This window comes from Zootermopsis nevadensis, unplaced genomic scaffold (genome assembly GCF_977971745.1).
Source record: "Zootermopsis nevadensis isolate Lab colony 2312 unplaced genomic scaffold, Znev_1.0 Znev_ptg000008l, whole genome shotgun sequence".
NCBI lineage: Eukaryota > Metazoa > Arthropoda > Insecta > Blattodea > Termopsidae > Zootermopsis > Zootermopsis nevadensis.
Window position 1 is genome coordinate 7,259,257 of NW_028259140.1, and position 19,940 is coordinate 7,279,196.

Here is a 19,940-nt window from a genome sequence, read left to right on the forward strand (position 1 = left end):
TTTACTGCATTTGCTTTTCCAGTTCCAATAGTAATATACATTTGTGTGCATGCAAGCGAATGAGATTTTCGCGAAGATGTCAGGGAAGGCTGCTTTTTTTCTTTTATGTGCACTTTCCTTAGATTTATCTTTTATATTGGTCATTCTGAAAAATATTCTATTTTTGTTGCAGTATATGACCACATTGGTAATGTTATTTCTGTAATGTCTGACTTTGATGTTTGTCTGGGTTAAATTGTGTGTTTTAAATTTGCGTTGACAATATTCTCAGGCCCATTTCTTGACTATACTTTACAGATGCAAGAAGTACAATGTCAGAGAACTTAAAACTAGTATGTATATTGTTAACTCATTTTATTTGGCAGGTTGAAAAGAGGTAAATTATTGCTTCATCCTTTATCATACCCATACTCAAGAAATAAAATGGTAGAAACCTTTTGTATGGCTCAGATAATTTTGTAATAAAGGAGATGTAAGATTCCATATAAGTGTTCATCTTGCTTATTTATATGCTCTTGTCTCATGATTAATCATGACAGAATATTGTATCTCTTTTCATAATATCAGAATCACCAGCTTTAATATGTTTTTGGCTTACAAAAATGAGCAAATGTATGTTTAATTTCAGCAAAGTAGCTGAGGTGAGTGAGGTGTGCGAGGCATGTGGTTTGGGTGGTCATTTACTGTGTTGTGACACATGCCCCCTCCTCTTCCACATTGAATGTGTTGTTCCACCATTGAAGAAGGTCCCAAGAGGAAAATGGTCCTGTCCTAAGTGCAAAGTGGTGAAAGGTGAGCAGTATTGTGTTAATTTTAACTGTTAGAATGAATTTATTTTAAGTGACAGAAGTGTATGCACCAAAGTTTTTGTATGAATTATAGAATAATATTTGGTTACTACCTTCATTTTTATCTGTCATGAATGCAGATTAATGTAAATGTGTTTTATCACTCTGCCCCTCCTCAAAACATTACAATTCATGTAGAAGGAAAAATTACAAAGGAAGCATCAGTCCAGTGAGTCCAGGTGGATTGCTCTTCATTTGTTTATGCCAAATAAGGTTGTTGTTTCTCTCCCCCCCCCCCCCCACAAAAAAAATAAAGTGGATCTTAAATAGGATATGAAGGTGTGAAATGGATTCATCTGGGTCAGGAGAAGGGTTAGTGTCAAACCGTTGTGAATGCAGTATTGAACCTTTGGGTTCCATTATAAACTGGGAATGAAATATCTAGCATGCTTTTAGTTTTGTTTGTAAAGTGGACCTCAATTATCCATGATATATGGGACCATGTCTGCCTTGGATGATCAAAGTCCAGATGTTTACAGTGTATACAGTAATTGCAATAACTGAATGATTCATACCAAGAATAGGTTTTTCAGTCTGAAAAGCTTGCAAGGTACCATCACAGAAAATCAGTACTTGTGCAGAATGAGAATTTTGGGTGGGAAGAGGGTTGGGCCAGTCTCGTGGTGGCCCAATTAACAGTTGGTACTGGCTCAGATAATGGAGAGTCCACTGTTTATGTATGAGACATTGATATACTTAAATTATTTATCTCATTAAACTTCCCTGTACTGGAAAATATAATACATGGTTTTACCTTGGTGTTACCTTCTGTATTTCTATCCCTTCTCTACTCTGTCTTGGTCTTTGCCATTTGTTTATCATGAAGTAGAATCAGATGGAATAGAATGGTAATTACTAAACAGATTTTACTTAATATTTTTAATAAATTGTCTTATATCATCATTACCAGCCTTCCACAGTGGTCTCATGCCAGTGTTTGTAGATTCTCCTCACCTATTTGGTTTATGATGGTAATTTTGGAATGGGGCTTTTGAAGAACATGGGTTACCCATTTAACTTTGTAATACTCTGCAGATTGCATGATTGGTTTGTGTATTTAATTGTTTTATAAAATGATTATCTTCCTTTTAGGTCCAAACCAATTTTTGTATTATTTTATTTTAATTGATTAATTTGGATTTTTCCTGAGATTTATTGATCATTGTGAGTAATACTTCCAGTTGTAGTTGTATAGACCTTCTCATTTCCTAGTTAAGCACACTTATCAGGTGGACTTTGCTACCACAGGTAAGGATAATAAGAATTGTAACCACTAGGTACCTGGTGTTCCTCACATTCGGGGATGAGGAATGGAATACATATGTAGAGAAATCCATACAGGATCCAACCCATGTTATACCTGAGATGTTTTACATAGAAACCCAGAATCCTGTCTGTAAACCACCGTGTTTCCTTTGGGAGTGTTGATGTTAATCAGATGTTGCAACTTCTGTTGTGAACAATATATGTCCTATTCTCTATGAATATAAAGATGCCATTTTGAATATGAAATTTAAGCTTTGTTGAGAAAATATGGCAGTGCATGGTATTAAAAGACATGCTGTCATTTCAGCAACCTGCTCAACAAATTTGAGATTGATTAGGTGCTGCTACAGTCACAAATGGTTGAAAGCGATAAGTTTGGTAAGGTAAAAGATGTATAAAGTATACATATAAATTTTTTAGCTATAGCAAGAACTTGTGGGACAGAAGGTAATACTAGATAATATAAATATATATATATATTTACCCAATACATTTATAAAGTGAATGTTAAATTTAACACTTGGTAATTCCTGAATTATGCCCAAGATGTAACGCATATGATTTTCCAGTACTGAATGTAAACCAATTTGAGTATGTGGTAGTCAGTAGATCTGTAAGGCCTCTGATTGGTCTGCAGATGCAGGGTGCGAGATCGCAAGACAGCTGACAATTAAGCTGCGTCGTTGCAGTGCCACTGCAGCTGTGGCTAAGATCTCCATGTTTGCCAAACGTCTGCGGAGTAATTCCTGGGACGGTGTGTTCATATATTTTTGTATATTGAGCCTTCAAACATTCTGCAAATGCCATATTTATCTGTTTGTTGAATGTATTAATAAAACCACTAAAAGCGCTTATTCCTTTATCCAGTATGCCATTATTCCTACAGCTTTTAACATGCACAGATATTTGTCTTACATGCCTGTTCTCTTCAGCTGAGCCAGAAGAACAGGAATTGTAGTGGTGGCTCTTACTGAAAGCTTCCAATGCTTTGGTTTCTCACTAAATAGTGCATAAGTTGGGAACCATTGCTGCTCTTAAATCTGCAAAATTAGTGTTGTATGTGTGTGAAATTGGTATTATTCTGGTAATGACTAGCTAGTAAAATATTTTTGATATATTATAGCTTTTTGTGATCAGTTGAGTATTCTGAATAGATTTGAATAATTATTCACATTCACTGTTAATTTATTATGCATGCAAGGTAAAATCTGAATGATTATTGTAATGTGTTAATGTATAACCTGCAAGTATGTCCCTTGATGTTATTATTTGAGGTCACTGGAATGGTCTAAAAAATTTTTGACAATTTTGTTTTGCTTATGTGGTGTTTGCATTTATAATCTTATTAAATTTGATGGCAGTTTCATTATGAGATACACAATTTAGGAACAACAGAGTAACTCTTATTAAGTGGCTTCACAGTAATCTGAGTAACTTCAGTAAAGTAAAGTAAGTAAATTTAGTGGCTTAATGCTAACCAAGTAAAGAATTTTTTAATGCAAGAATATTTTTCCTCAGTTTACCCCATTCTTACAGAAGTGTAAATTTAAAGATTAGCTGTAATTTTTGGGCTTAGTGTGTATTGTGTTTTAAGACAATTTCTGTATTCTTAGTTCATATTTGCTTTGGGCAGTTTATTTCATTGCAGAGCTTATTGTATGCACATACTTTCCTCTATTAAATTTCTCTTGGTTTATTTGCCACAAATTTTAATTTCTTGAAGATTTGCAATCCTCAGGACTGGCCTTCATGTCAGAAAATTTGTTGTACCCATGAAATATGCACCAGAGGAAATGGAAGCAGAAATTGTTTCTACGAAAGTATCCTCACATTGTGGAATGTAATGTTACATATGGAGCATTGTTGATGTTATGGTACTATGCAATTTTTAAAACTTATGCTTTAGCAGTGGTTCTTAGCTTCATGCTCTTCTATGTCTGTTGTCTGTGTCTTATATATATATTTTTTGTATGTACTTTGGGGTGTACTGTCCTTGGTCTCAAGCATGGATCATGGGTATCAAACCAGTTCTGTATACTTCAGTAGGTGTTACATGAAGTCTCCATAGTATTTGCATGAGAGAAGTAATGAAAGAAGATACCAGTTCTAAGTTGTCTGCAAAGACTAACTTAAAGTTTGAAGAAGGCTGTTTTTTGGGTGATTGTGCTGTGTAGTCTGATAGATTTTTACTAACATTTCCAAGTTGCTTGCTGCCTCCATCATCATGTTGAACATCCTATGATGATGGAGGCAGCAAACACCTCTGAAACGTTAGTAAACGTCAGTAATTTCTGCAAACTACACAGTGCAACAAACCAGAAGACAGACATCTTTGTATTTGCTACCATGAGAACATGAATTCTAACTTAGGTTTTCCCTCTATGTTTTAGGTAATTTTCTTAAAGCTTGCAGAATGTATTATTTAGTTTGATATTGGTAGATACTAGTATCTTCATAAGAAATTCATTTTCATTTATACTTACCAGAATAGGTGAGAGATACCTTTTGTGTGCTACATAATGTTTATAAAATTATCAACTCCATGAGTTAATTTGATATCCTCTTTATAAAGAACACTAAGCAATGCTTTATTATTGATACAGATACAAGTAGTGTCCAAAGTGATACTGATCTACAGCCAACAAGACGAAGTGGACGTCGCTCTCTTGAAGTGGACTTGGATCTTCCACTCAATAATGCTGTATTGCAAGATCTACTTACTGACATCATGCATCATAAGGATTCATGGCCCTTTCTCCGCCCTGTTCCACGTGCACAGGTGATAATTCCTTTCAGCTGTATTTTGTTGATGTTAGGAAAATAAATTGAGTTACATTGTCAGTTTTCTTGTCTGTAATGATTACAGTGATTATGTTCAAAGTATCTTTAATATCATATAATTGGTGAGTAATGTGTATTTTTCATAACACTTGCAAGGTTTGATTGATTTTTTATTTTTCCAAACTTAAATAACTCACTGTGTTCATTGATGTCTATACTACTTTAACATGCAGGTTCCTGATTATCATCTCATTATAAAGAGACCAATGGACTTTGGGAAAATGAAGTACAAATTAAACATGCTGGAGTACAGAAACAACAGTGAGTTCATTGCTGATGCTCTCCTAGTGTTTGAAAACTGTCAGATGTACAATCAAGTGGATGCTCAAGAATACAAGTAAGTTTTAAATTTAAGAACTTTATTACGTACCAAGTATGCATACTAATAATTCCTAATCCTATGGACAATTTTAACCAGTTGGTAATGTCATTTGTAAAGTGGACCATATGCTTAAGCACTGTGGAATGGTCTTCTCCATTTGCTATAAAAACCGTAAATCAATTATTTCCAGAGCTGGTGTGCGGCTTGGTCGCTACTTTGAGAAACGTTGCAAAGAGCTTGGATTACAACTCAAAGAGGAAGAACTCCGACCACCAGAAGCTAAGAAAGCAAGACTTAGTTGAAGTGAGTGTGCAGTAATAATATAATGCAATGTCTGCAGCAGCAGGAGCAACTGCAGATTTAGTGAACAATTCACCATTGCCTCTTGATACTTCTATATTTGTGTTGTGGTCAACTGGTTGTATGTATCACAGCTGCTGATTTTTTATATAATTTACCAGTTATAATTACATGGAGGAATTTCAAGTGGTGGGGTAGCTAGAAGTTTTTTTATTATTTTTATTGAATGTTACTTATGTAAGCAAAGAAAAGTTACACACTGCATGTCGACTTTCTTCTGGGAGGGTCTCTTATCTCACTTTATGTTGTCAAATTAAGGATGATTATGTGGTGGTATAGTTTGAGAAAAGTTCTTTGGTGCTTGATAAGAAGGTCTTATATCAAACTTAAGCCTTCTTACCATGAAAGAATTTTTCTACTAGATTTAAATGCTGTATATGTGGTCCTGCACCTTGAGAATTTGTATTGGGAATTACCAAGTGTTTTCCATGGGACCATTATTAATGCATGATCTTGAAATTGGCATTGCCAAGTTTACGTAATTTTAGTGTATAATACTGAAAGAAGAATAAAGCAACAATGTAAGAGTTCCATAAATACTATTGAGCACATTTAGAGAAACTAGATATTTCACAGTACTCTGTTTTGTTGTTGAAAGTGATGCATTTATAAATTTTGTCAGTGTCCTTCCTTAGCTTCTGCTTTATTGTTACGTCATAGCTCCTTTATATATGTCACATCAGTATATAGCCTGTCTGAGTAGAGAGTGTGCATCTCATTGGTGCTAATGTTTTTCATTATTACTTCAGCTCTAGAGAAGATAAAGGATGTGCTGTATGTAGTCTGGCCAAGAAAGCCTGAGCACTGTTCTGTGCTGCCAGATTGCTTTTATACCTATACAGACTTTGTAAGGTGAGGATACTTCAAATATTGGTACATACTTTCTTTTGAATTGAAGTACTTTGTATAGCAATTTCTTCTCTAGTGTTTTCATTTTCAAGCTCTGTGCTGTGGTGATACAATGAACTGATGGATCATATGCTTGCTGCCTGTACTTGCAAGTCTTAACTAGCTTACATATCCAGGCAACAAAAGTCATAGTTCTTGAACCTGCCGTATGTATTTCATCATCAGACAAGCTATATTACATACAAGTTTGAGGTCCTACTTTATTTATCCTATTCTTAATCCAATTCCCAAGAAGTTAAAATATTTGTACATTTTCATTGTCATCCCATGTTCATGTACTCTGTCATGTTGAAAAGAAGTTGAGCTATAGAGTGATATTTATATAGCATATATGAAACATCTTCCAGCTGGGAATGAGTACATAAGCTGTGTATGATTATTTAGAACTCGCATCATTATGATTTAAATCAATTTGAATCTGTATTTTTTGTCTGAAGACATTAAATTTATTTCAGATTCTGTGGGTCTGCAGATGTGTCACAGTATTAATAAATGAAAATGTATTATTGCTCCCATCATTGAGCATAGCAAATTATCTTCGTTCAGCAAGAAAATGTTATAGTAGAAGGGTTGTAGATAATCTGGTGCTTTGCCATATTGGATTTTGTTGGGATATGAACACTATAAGGCAATGACTGGAAATAAAAATATTCATAGTAGGGTTTGAGGTTTTTGTGGCAGGGAGTCTGAATATTCTTGTTTAATCAATTTCAAACTGTATCTGAAATATTCATAAGAAGGCACTTGGGCATAGCAATTTACTGCCACCCAACAATTATTGTGGAACTGACTTTTGTAATCACTTCTAGATAAAATGTCATTATATTACAGATAATTTTGACCTTTAAATTTCTTTGTAATTCTTTATGTAGTTCTAGCTATACAGTGAAATGCTATTATGATGTGCATTCCAGGAAATGCAGCCTCATAATGAGGTGTTCTTGCCTTCTCAACTATCCATTCTGCTGCATGCTTGGCCAGTGGAGATTATACCATTCCAAACAGCTGGCCAGCTGTGGATCATACCACCTGTAGGAAGATGTGGATCAGTCATTTCTGGGGCACTGTCATACAAGCTAGAAACTTCTCTTAGTTTCTGGGATGTTATAAGAATAGTGCAGGACTTTCACCAACAGCTACAAAACCTTTCCAGGCTAGTTGTCAGGGGCAAGTCCAGTCAGTTGAAAGTAAAGAAAGACAGTTTCCAGTTGATGGGAGTGCTGTGTAGGTGAAACTATCCATAGAGGTATTCGTTGAAGTGTTCAGGATCTTTACAATAGCCAGTATTTCTTTCACAATAGTTCTCAGCTCTAGATAGGCTCTTGCTCTACAAGCTACTACTCATTCCTGACCATTGTGTACTTATTACAGTACATCTCCAATTACACCATTGCTCGCATTTAAGTCAAGTAGTGGCTAGTGATCCATGGCTGGCCAGCTGCTTGGAGTGACCTAATTACTGCTGGCCAAACATGCAACACTGCTCCCTCATTAAGGCTGGTCTTGATTTTTCTTTGTACCCTCACAGTTTCTTCTGTAGAATTCATGAAATGAATAATTCTATAAAATTATTTCTATTGTTTATATTCATCATGTTTATTAGTTTTCATTTCAGTTTATTCTTCACTTGCCAGGGACAGTATAAAGATAAATACTTGGCTAGAGAAGGGAAGGAGTAGGAATTTTGCAGTGGCATGTTCAGCATTTTAAAGAAGCAAGACATTCTGTCTGCACTTTTAAGTGAGAGTTGCTTGGGAGAATAAGTATTTTCAGAATACCACTGTTGCCATGTAAAATGCCATTTTTTGCTCCGATGTTTTTTTTCAACTCCACTGTCATTTGTCTGTTGGTACTACATAACTTTTAGAGCCCTGTCTGGTTTTGCCAATTTCTGATGAAACATCAAGCACATGGCATTAATATGGTTCAAACATAAAATAAAACAAAATCTCATACACTTTAAAAAGGCCACTAATGTTCCATTTCATAAATCACATTTTATTTGCCTTAATTACATACAAATTACCAATTCTACAATATTTGGAAATTCAGCATTCTCCAAGAATTATTACTGAAGTTTCTAGTTAGTTGTGGTGTTCTTCTCTCTCTTTTCGCTTAATTTCTGCCCATTTTGCCTTATTTTCTGGTGAATTAGCTGTAAAGATGAAATATAATTTACACAATTCTAAAAAATTAATAGCCAACTTTATTCTAAAAAGAAAACACGAAGATAAAATTAAAAAAAGCATTAAGCAAAATTAACCACTCCTGATCAACTTACCTAATCTACTAATGGAGTAAAAGATTGGAGTACACACTGCCAAAGCAATGAAATAGTATCTCCAAATCCACTGGTTCTGGAAGTAATGTTTCAGTGGAAACTGTGCAATTTTTGCAGAAAATGTGTATGGATATTTCATAGGTCGAGATGGTGGACCTGATTCAGACATCTGTTAATAGAATTGAAGGAACAGGGTAGAGATTTTTGTTTCATACAGATGTACACAGCACGGAACAAATATTGAACCTTGATGAGAAAAAGCTAATCAACATATTTTCTGTGCATAATCCATAACTAAAAGTAACACAAGTACAAAATACTGGTATAACCAGGTCCTATTTTTTAACACTTAATCATCCCAGCATGGCCAGTTATTTGTTATTAAGTTCTTATGTATTTCAATCTACCAAACTTAAAATGGTTTTGGGTATATTTATTCAACTATTCCACATGTTCTTGCCAATTATGCTTGTATTCTTGAATTATACAATCTTGTTACACCTGACAAAGTTTTTCACTCATACTTAGAATTCTGAGAAATATAGTAACACAGTTTGTACTAAATTATGCCCTTCTTTCTGAGCACCAATATATATATATAAACATCTCCCTGGTTGAACCTTCATGATAAAAAAATACACAAATTATATAGAAAATAATGTTACACTTCATTTAAACTGTTATCCTAGTGCAAGACATTTTCAGAAGAGTGCACATTATGCCAACATCAAAATTTCCAACAATCTAGTCTCACAAGTCTTATAAATGAATAGGCACACTCGGAAAATAATCTGTTATACTTTACTCAAACTGATGTCCTTGGGCAACGTTTTCAGTTTCCAAGGCATATACTTCTTTTTCATCTACTCTGCTATTCCACAGATTCATATCCTCATATATTCCCGAAGCCAGATTCCCCGAAATCTGTTGTAAAAATACTTAATGACTAGAATTATTATTCCCGTTCCCAAAGACACGAAAATATTTTACCTCAGAAGTGTTTCAGTTACCACGAATGAACCCGAGATTTCCTCAACGCAATTCTTGCAGAAAGAAAATGGTGGTTCTCCGAAAGTATATCGTAACGTAAAATGATAATCTCAATATCAGGCTAGCCAACACGTAGTGACAGAATGAACTTCCCTAATAATCATGGAATCTGGAATATTAGGATACGATTTCATTGCTAAAATTGGAATTAGAAACTGTTTACATTCCGTAGATCCCTCACAGTAATTTTGAAAGGTCAGAATATGTTTTATAATCCCTCCTTATTAACAAATCTTTCAATTGCTTCTCACAGAGCCTTTAATACCGTGACAATAAGTATACCTATTGTATAAGATTATGTTAATATAATGGGGCCGAAAGTGTCGATTGAAATAAATTTTAATTTTAAAAATCCATTAAAATATGGAACAAATTTACGGGAGATGTGAATGCAGACAAAGAATTCAGTATCGTCAAGAGCATTTCTATCAAAAGAGTGTGGAATCTCATAAGGGTTCACGTATTACGAGTTAATTAGCATTCCTTTAATTCTTTTGTGATGCACATTATTGCGTGTTGTGAACAAAGATGACAATGCTACGATTTTCTTAGATTAAGTTTGTACGATTTAAAAAAGAAGAAGAATATTATTGAATTATGTTACCTACCAGCACGCTGTTACTTTGTACGCTTTCCCAAGTACAGTGTTTAGATTGCTGTTATCTAATCATCTTTAAAGAAGCGTTTAATTACTGATTATGTACATTATAGAACAATGAACACATTATAAGTAGTTAAGCAACGTACTGCTTGGCGTTGGGTTGTGTTGGTTGAAGTATGCCTTAACATTACACGACGTTCGTTCTTACCGTATTGTTTGAAGAAGTCGCATTTTGTATGCATTTGGCATTGATTTCAGTTTTGAAAATCATAAAACATTTATAAATGATATAGACCTACTCAAAATGGCAGGTAACATATCCCATTACACAAGATCGTTTATTACAACATATTCAAGTATATATAATTGGGTTTGTACCACTTGTATAATTAGAATTATCTATAAGCTTCGTAATAAGTTTGCTTTGTCAGCATACGTATTCCTACAAGTAACTAAAAAAACTATGTGGAGTATAGTCCTTCTTGAGAAGCTAATTGTTACTAAGCTAGACAACAAATTCTGCACCTTTAATATAACTCGGAGAATCCTTGGGGTAATCATTTGGAAAAAGTTGCAGCAGTTCATACCTTTGTTATTCCGCGTATAGGCCTAACCGCGTCGTTATAGCAGTATCTGAAGTTTAAGAAGATAAGTCGAAAATAGTGATACCCCGAGAACAATACACTTCACACAGAGCGAATGCATTTATTACACCTGTTATCAGAATTATCGCTTCGGAGGTTTATATAGATTAACAGACTTAATTAGTGTCCTAATTGGGGGATTCAAGAACGAAGTAATTTTAAACGTCCCATTACTTCTATATTTTCTGTTGTGAATGTTTCAGTGATGGCTATGACTATTATACGTAATACTTCTGGCAGTGAAACAAAATCAAATGAGCGTCTTAGAAACTAGACGTACTGATAATTCTGATTGGTCACAGGTAAATTATAATAATTCGATTCAAAAAATGAAACTTGATGGCGAAAACAACGATATTATATGTGAAACATGTACAAACAAACCTCTTGACATCACAAACGGCCTACAAGTTCCAAAAAATGCCGTGATAGGCAACCACAATTTTACAGGGGCCGCACTGGAAGTGAATGGTGTGGATTTAAGAACCAAAAAGAAAGTGGTTATAGGCGAAAAAAGTGTTGGAAAATGGCGGATAATTAGAGACATACTAATGATCAGTCTCGCTTTTATGGTGCACTTCACGGCATTCATAGGCACAAGCCATCTGCAAAGTTCGGTGAACGCTGCTGGAGGTCTGGGTACCACAGCCCTAATGACAATCTACGTGGGACAGTCGCTTTCTGCAATATTCTTACCAGTCTTATTAATGAAGTAAGTACGCTCGTGCATATAAGCCTATTATAAAATCCATTCCCTTATGCAATTGAATGAAACAAGCTTTTTTATCATCTAGTTGTTTAAAACAGAGCAAGTCAACTGTGAAACTGTTTTCAAATTCCATTACAGTCATTGTAGTAGGTAAGTATCTGCCTCGAAGGTGAAAGTGCGTTAGTATGACCTGACTACTCATGCTCGTGCTACAAACCCAGGGTGACTGTTTCCGGTGTGTATATTGCGTTCCAGCGTTTTTGGCCGCTGAACTATTGTTAATTGGAACCTTGGAACGAGTCAGTTACCAGAAGTTTGCTGGAAGGGATGCCAACAGACCGCATACAGTACACTCCAATTAAAGTATCACCACGTTAAATAACAGAGGAAAGTCGATTTCACTACACTACACATCACTAGAAAATTAACACTGCAGAGAGTATTAGATAATTTTATCTTCTTTACAACTCTTCGGTCCTCTTCCAATTCTCCCTCTCCTCACAGACCATCGCTTTCTGACATATCACTACCGCTGCTGCTGTTCACTCCATTATTTTCAATTATAATATGTTCGATAACATCTTCGATTATGCCTTCTTGCTCATAATAAATTTGTTCTAGTTTTTCCACATACTGACATACATTATCCTATTTTTCTTACCCAATTTTCTTCGAATCTGTGGTGACACAGATGCTCGGCATCTTTAATTTTAAATGTTGTTTTTTTGTTTGATACCCATTGCTTTACACTTGTCCAAATAAGTTCAATGGGCTTTAAATCGTGATGGAAAGGCTGAAGTCTCAGCACAGTATGTTCTTTGTCTGCTAAAATCTGATCAATCTCATAATACTTGTTTTTTTGACATTTAATTTGATCAAATCTTACAGTTGAGCTTTCAACACGTCACAAAATGGGATGTTTATTTCCAAAAACCATGCTTTCATTTCGTCCTCTTTGATTAAGACGTCGGTCGTTTGCCTGTCTGAGTGTTGTGGTACGAGGCGTTATCAATGACCAGAAATGAGATTGCAATGAACAGGTGTCATGTTGTTAACACAGCACAGTCACAAGAAAATAACTGATTTACAGGAGAAAATTCTTAAGCTCATTTGGTTTGACAAATATACATTTTTATTTTTCATATGCCCAAATGTCTGTATCTCTGTATCTCTGTTCAGTATCAGCATTATCCCCATCTGGCATGATATACAAGCTACTGCTTATGATGTTAGACGCAACATCTCTGATCATGCAGTGCGCTGATTTACCCTTCTCGCCTTCTGCCCTTGATGTGTTTGATAATTTACTTGTGCAATGTTCAAGTTGACTGATTCATAGAGGCAGGTATTTCTGTTCTCAGGACAGCAGAAATACAACTTAAATCTACTAAACACATAACAAAATCCCCTTGCTGTGTGCTTCTTTCAGATACTTTTGTACTTGCTGCCGATGGTGAGTAGGCAAGCATGTTTCTGGAGTCCTGTATGTTACAGTGTATGATAATGGTCCAAATTTTTACAAGATTTGGTTTATGCTTAAACTGTCTTTAACCAATATTGTTAACTTGGTATTTAGATGGCTGGGATGCAAGTGGACGCTGGTCGTATCACAGGTGGCTTACATGCCATACATTGCAGCTCAGGCATACGCTAAATTTTACACCTTGGTACCAGCTGCCCTGCTGGTTGGCTTAGGTGCTGGGCCCCTGTGGTGTTCACAAAGTGTCTACATCAAAACTCTTGCTGAAGTATATGCTGAACATGAGGGACGTCCCACAGACACAATCTTGGCCAGATTCTTTGGCATATTTTTTACATTCTACCAAACATCTGAAGTGTGGGGTAATCTCATCTCATCATCAGGCAAGTCAGTTTGCAAGTCAAGAAATATGATACTGAGAAACTGAGGTTTTTCTAGATTATTCTTTCATGAAAAACAAGCTACAAGATGGAAGTAACAAAACTTGCACATAATGGAATAATATGCTCAGGTGCTTTAAAATGTTATAATTTTACAAAATAAATAATAACAATTTTTCTGTAAAAGGCATTATTTTGGAGCATAATGATATTGTATAAATTATGTTTATTCTACGGGTGTAGTCACTATATTTTCTATTCTGAATAATACAAAAAAGACAGGAATTTAAGGTTATGTTAATTCTTTGTTCATTTGAGTACTCTGAGATATGCTGAGAACTTTTTCTTTATCACCATATTAAAAATGGCTCTTCTGAAGTGGAATCTTATTTGCTATTGTCAGTCATCAGGAACAGACAGTATTACAGAATTTGTCGAATCTTGTATGGCCTATATGACAATAATTTCTCCATTTTATAATATCACCTGTAATGTTTCATGCCCATTCTATACAGGTTTACACTAGACTCACTAGTAATTGAAATTATGTCAGGTATTGTCCTAGTATTTGTAGTCCAGGAGGAACTGAGGAAAAACTGAAAGAAACTGTGGTGGAGAAAGAGCAGATCAGCTGAGGATTAGCACCCAGATGTGCAATGGCTACTGGTTATCATAAAACAATCATACTAATTAATGTAATTCATCTAACTTTTGCGTTGACAGATTTAGGGAAGGATATATTTCAGCAATGTCAAAAAGTTTATTTACTTCTTAATTAAGCAATCTTAAAATTTGTACAGATATTTATCGCAATGATATTCTCAATAATTGCACATCCATCTTCAGAAAACATTTTTAATCAGAATTAGTGACTTTTTACAATGCCTTTCAATTACTGATGTAAATCTGCCTTAACAGTATTTTCAGCTGATAAATCTCATGAAGACAATTCCAACATTAACATTAGCACACACATATCAGAGACTTGTGGCTATAATTTCTGCCCTGGAAGTGAAGCAACTGAAAGCAACCCTAACCTTGAGAGACCTGCTAATGAAAAAATTTACACAGTTGCTGGAATCTATCTTTCATGTATGATACTTGCTTCCTTCATCATTTCATTTGGAGTTACTTCACTGAAAAGGTAAATCTCATAAATTCAGCTTCATTAAAGTTCCATAGTTTCTTGCATGTGTTGGATCTGGTTCTAGAAAACATGTTTATTAAAAACAACTTTGTTAAAATTTAATTGTGGGGATTCTTTGAAAAATAAAAAGAAGTACACCATATGATCTTGTAAAATGTGAGGCTGATAAGATGTCAGTCCATGTCTTTGAAACAGAAGCTTGGGAATTATTCTTTGAGAGAATATAACTTTGAACTTATCAAGAAGTTGTTTGTTAATTATTTCTACGTTTGATCAGGCTTGTTAGCCTTCATTTCAGTACTTCATATTTACTTAGATACACAATATATTTCTTGCTCTTATGGAACTCAGACGTTAAATAATGCATTGACAAAAGTCTGAATTAGTTTAATTCAATCTGTTCTTTATTATTCTATTTCCCTAGTATTTGCAGGTAGCCCTCGATTTACGCCCGGGATGCTTTCCTGAACGAACCGGCGTAAACGGAATCGGCGTAAATGGAAACTCGTTTATAAAATCGCGTAGTAAAAATAACCCCTGTACCTCCGCAGAGATTAAATTAGTCCTTTAAAAGTTTAAAGCGCCAGGATGAAATTGCAAAAGAGCAAACTCGCATATGCAAAAGTTTGCATTTCACAAACAGATTTTACCGATTCATCGATCTCATTGGAGCAAATTCGCGTTAACGAAACATACGTAATTGCAGAGATAACTGTATTTATAATTTTTATTCAAAATCAGCGATGTAAGAATTACGATTTATTATAAGAATCAGTACGAGATACATTTTAAAACGTTATAAATAATAGCAAAATATTTTTTTTCTTCACCTTTTGACTTGCTGGTTTCAAAATCGGCGTTATTCTGAATCGGCGCAAATCGAGGGGTACCTGTATTACCATTGTTTATGCCTAGATTTCCCATGTGGTATCTTTTCATCAGGGATTCCTGCCCCAATTTTATATGTTTCTTGATTGCCTATGCCATGGTTTTATTGTTTAATAATATTAGGGTAAGAGTGCAAACTAAGAAGCTATTCATGATGTTATTTTCCCAGTTCTTATATTATTTCCTATTTCTTATATCCAAGTATTCTCTTCAGTAACTTGTTCTCACACACAACGATTTGCATGTTTGTCAGGGTTATAATAGGATTATATATAAGGAGCTCTTTATTATAATTGATATTATGTGTTCCCTGAACAGGTTTTTGTGTTGTTTTTGTTTTCTTTTTTCCAATCACTGTTGCATTGTTGCCCCATAATCATGGACCAAGTACAGTAGCACATTTGGGCATAAGATAGGTGTTTCGTCCTTAATAAGGCTCTTTTCTGGTCTCCGAGTAAAAGCAGTTAACTTTTTATACCGAAATTATATTAAATTTTCCTCAGAATTTAGGTAATTTTACTCTGTAAAGTGTTTATGGAGAAGTACCAAGTACAGGTTTCCGTGGTGTAGTGGTTATCACATCCGCCTAACACGCGGAAGGTCCCCGGTTCGATCCCGGGCGGAAACACTTTTTTAATTGCGTATGTTCTTTATATTGAGATTCTGCGTTATAATGCTAGAAATAATTTTCTTCCTTTTTTCTGTGTTCTTCAGATACAATAAAGAGGGGTCAACAATTAGTGCGGAAGTGTCGGGAGTTCGCCTCATGGCCGTCACTGTAGAACAACTAAGTGATCACAGGCTGTTATTACTTCTCCCTTTGACTGTATGGATGGGTATTGAACAGGTGTTCAGGGGGGCTGATTACACATCTGTAAGTACAGTTTTACAGGGTTTTTTAGAGTGTGTAGATGCACGAAGGTCACTATAATATTTAGGAACGAAAGCTTTACATGTGGAGTATTCATTATTTTTAATTTTAAATGCGCATGACATTTGCTGGCTTTAAGTTCAATAATGTATGGAAAGTGGTGGGACCAATCAATGTTTACGTAAATTCTATATTGGTGAGATTTCAGGTTCTCATTGTGGTGAGTATAGATGGATAGAAATTTACCGACGAAATGCCACCTCCATCATAAATAATATTTAACGGTTTGCAAGTAAGATAGGATTTACACTGTATCGACCACCCTGCATCTATATACTTCCCAATATTTTATTAGCACCTGTAGATTAGTAATGTTCTAATTACGCATCCGGATAATCCAGCACAATTTAATTACCTCTGTTGTATTGTTGTAATTGAGCCCATGGCCATCAAAGTTATGTCAAAAAGCATAAATAAATCCGGACGACTCTACCATGGCGGTGTGATCTGGCTGGATGCTTACTTTGTCCATCAAAGCGTGTCATTCAGCCCAAATGTATTTTCTCTCCGTAGGGTTATGTATCCTGTTCATGGGGAATCAGTAACATCGGTTATGTGCTGATTTGCTACGGAGTTACAAATTCGCTAGCGTCCCTTTCGACAGGCTACCTAGTCAAGTTGACTGGGCGCTTACTCATGGTGCTGTCTGCAACGGTGATCCAAATCGGCGTAACGGTGACACTTTATGTTTGGACTCCAGACCCAGTCAACAGTTCCGCAGTTTTCTTTGTCATCTCTGGTCTGTGGGGAATTACAGATGCCGTCTGGCTGGTACAAATGAATGGTGAGTCGTCAGAATAGATAACCAATCCTGTACACTGGACGCAAACTATCTGCGAAAGTGGGATACGTCACAGTAAGAAGGGAAGATAAAAATTGTCGGAGGTTTTCCTTGTAGCGATCAACGAAGCTCGGAGATACTATACGGACTGATTTTGGTACAAATTCAAAATATTGACCCTCCAGACAGCATGAAGTCTGTTCTCACACGATCCATTTTTGCCCTGGATTTGTCATTTAAATTTACAGGTACATCGTGCTTCAAATATTCTGAAAATCAAAAGTACACGCTTTTGTCATGCACTGATAGCTTCGCCTTCTAATGAATTGTTTTATCTACATCTTTATCTTTCCACACAGCTTTGTATGGCACCTTGTTCCAAGGCAATGAAACAGCAGCCTACTGCAACTACCGGACGTGGAAGTCAGTGGGCTTCATCGTGGCATACGCATACAGCCCTAAGCTATGTGCAAACGTCAAATTGCATATTGTACTCACTATGCTTATCATTGGGACAGTCGGCTTCTGCATCGTCGAGTGGTTATCAAGACCGCACATTAAGGACAAGAAGTAATCTCTCCCTGCATTTCCTCGGTGCGTTGTAGATTGTATTGTAGATCATGGTGGTGTGGTAGAGACGGTGTCAATTTAGATAAAATAACTTTGGTTTTGTTACACCATGTGCAGCTTGAAGACCTGTCATGCCGTGCTGTTCTTACAATATATAAACAAACTATATTTATAAACTGTTTATTTGGCAAGTAAACAGCCCCTCACACGACCATCTTCAGTGTTCAATGTTGGTTCCGATATAGCACATGTTATCGTGAGTCTTGCCTAACATTATAGTTAACAATGACTTATCAAAACATCACATTTAAAAAAACAATAATTAACATAGACAATTTAATTAATTTAAATGTTAACCTTAACTCAGATTTGTTACAGCTGTTGGTTTCGAGGATTCGGCACAGTAGCAAAATTTTACTATCAACCTCGACCTACACCAGTAGGCATTGGTTGGTGGATGTTGTGTAAAGAAGATGGCTGTCTTCTGGGTTATTGTGCCGTGTAGTCTGGTAAAAGTTTACAGACGTTCCAGAGGTCGTTGCTGCCTCCATATTCATCACCCTGATGATGGAGGCAGCAAGGACCTCTGAAACGTCGATAAACCTCACCGTCGTGAAAACCTTAAATCCTACATATGTTGTGTACTTCTACGCTGCGGTGTGCGCGGAAGGGTCAGGGCGCGAGCCCGCCTGGAGCCGCCGCCGGTGTAGATCTTGGTGGTAGTAGCAGGAAGCACCTCTGAAATGTTGGTACTCATCTGACTGACTAAACCGCATAACAACCTAGAAGACATCCGTCTTCATGTTAGTTATCGTTAATTGTGGGCCTTTGAATCGGAACACTATGGCATCCCATAAAACATTAATTTAAGCCTTTTGTATGTAAAAAAACAATACCTTAAGAAAAAAGTACATTTTCATGTCCTCTCCTAAAAATCGAATTATGTCATCAGTTTTTGCTCATTCATGACTTCAAAACACTTCTATCCATACATGACTCGTACGACGTGTATTACATGAATGTGTATGCTTGTGATTACCGATAATACCATCGGCAGTTATGAGTGCTACGAAATTTGTGGCCACAGACAACACTGTGTTATAATCTGTGGTAGCAATGCTTCGAACACCATGCGTTTATAAGGCGGGTTGTTTTTCGTCTGTATTGAAATATCTACTTTATAGAATTGCATATATTTTGAATAAAACTGTTTTCTGCTGATCCCTCAGCAATTCAGAACATATAATATTGGTCGAATTCATACACAGGTGTCACAAATCTTTAGTAACGATAGTGGTTTTGGTATAAAACGTCTTCCATGGCGATCGTGTGACAGTAACATTTCTTTATAAGTGTACATTCGGTTAATTGTATTTGACAGTAACAGTGAAACGTGCGGGGAAATTCACCAGTTAATTTGTTATCTTTATCCATATATATTACCGAAACTAACATTTCTGGTAAGCTACTTCTGATACCAAATTGCATTTGATTGACCATATACTTTATTGTGGTTCTAGGGTTAGAAGCACATTTCACAAGGGCGAAATACAATTTATAACCTATAATTCTGTGCCTTTACTGCACCATATAACAAGTATATATATATCATTTGATGACAGCATATCGAAAATATTGTTTGTATGGTGTACACTGTATTAAAAGAGAATGAATAAACAGTTTCTTGCATATCTGTTGCTTGTGATATGATTGATTCATTCAGAAGTTAAAAAGACAAGGGGAGACACACAGACAGCATGTTTATTTCATAGTTCACTTTTCCCCTTGCAAAAGAAGTTTGGTAATAATATGAAAATAAGTATTTGACTGTTTGTTGCTGCTTTTCTCAGTAATATACATATCATAATCAGTTCTATTACATTTTAGTCATAAAACAAGAACATATTAAAAGTATGTTAATTAATGGCTAAT

At 35.6% G+C, this 19,940-nt stretch overlaps 3 protein-coding genes and 1 non-coding gene across 7 annotated transcripts in view; 3 read left to right on the forward strand and 1 right to left on the reverse strand.

Moving 5' to 3' along the window:
- Positions 1–7,395, forward strand: part of Acf (ATP-dependent chromatin assembly factor large subunit) — a 28,578-nt gene extending 21,183 nt beyond the window's left edge. For 3 of the 4 annotated variants that reach the window (XM_022063863.2, XM_022063862.2, XM_087344650.1), the window contains 5 exons: positions 629–792; positions 2,752–2,868; positions 4,718–4,893; positions 5,129–5,292; positions 5,468–7,395. In XM_022063863.2, coding sequence (XP_021919555.1) covers positions 629–792; positions 2,752–2,868; positions 4,718–4,893; positions 5,129–5,292; positions 5,468–5,579 — 733 coding nt within the window. In that variant the 3' untranslated portion in view covers positions 5,580–7,395. The remainder of the gene's footprint in view (positions 1–628; positions 793–2,751; positions 2,869–4,717; positions 4,894–5,128; positions 5,293–5,467) is intronic. The other variant, XM_022063864.2, reaches the window with a different exon arrangement.
- A 1,128-nt stretch (positions 7,396–8,523) lies between these two features.
- roh (reduction of Rh1) lies at positions 8,524–9,957 on the reverse strand. Its single transcript, XM_022063886.2, has 3 exons — positions 9,818–9,957; positions 8,828–8,996; positions 8,524–8,701 (listed from the first exon to the last, which is right to left on the reverse strand). The coding sequence occupies exons 2-3, from the start codon at positions 8,994–8,996 to the stop codon at positions 8,631–8,633; spliced, it is 240 nt and encodes a 79-aa protein (XP_021919578.1). The 5' UTR covers positions 9,818–9,957; the 3' UTR covers positions 8,524–8,630.
- Positions 9,958–10,522: 565 nt separating this feature from the next.
- On the forward strand, positions 10,523–18,012 carry LOC110829789 (UNC93-like protein). Its single transcript, XM_022063877.2, has 7 exons — positions 10,523–10,789; positions 11,326–11,834; positions 13,408–13,694; positions 14,610–14,835; positions 16,441–16,600; positions 17,171–17,441; positions 17,798–18,012. The coding sequence occupies exons 2-7, from the start codon at positions 11,377–11,379 to the stop codon at positions 18,010–18,012; spliced, it is 1,617 nt and encodes a 538-aa protein (XP_021919569.1). The 5' UTR covers positions 10,523–10,789; positions 11,326–11,376.
- TRNAV-AAC (transfer RNA valine (anticodon AAC)) lies at positions 16,282–16,354 on the forward strand. Its single transcript has one exon. It is a non-coding gene; the product is annotated as a tRNA-Val (tRNA).
- Positions 18,013–19,940: the final 1,928 nt, after the last annotated feature.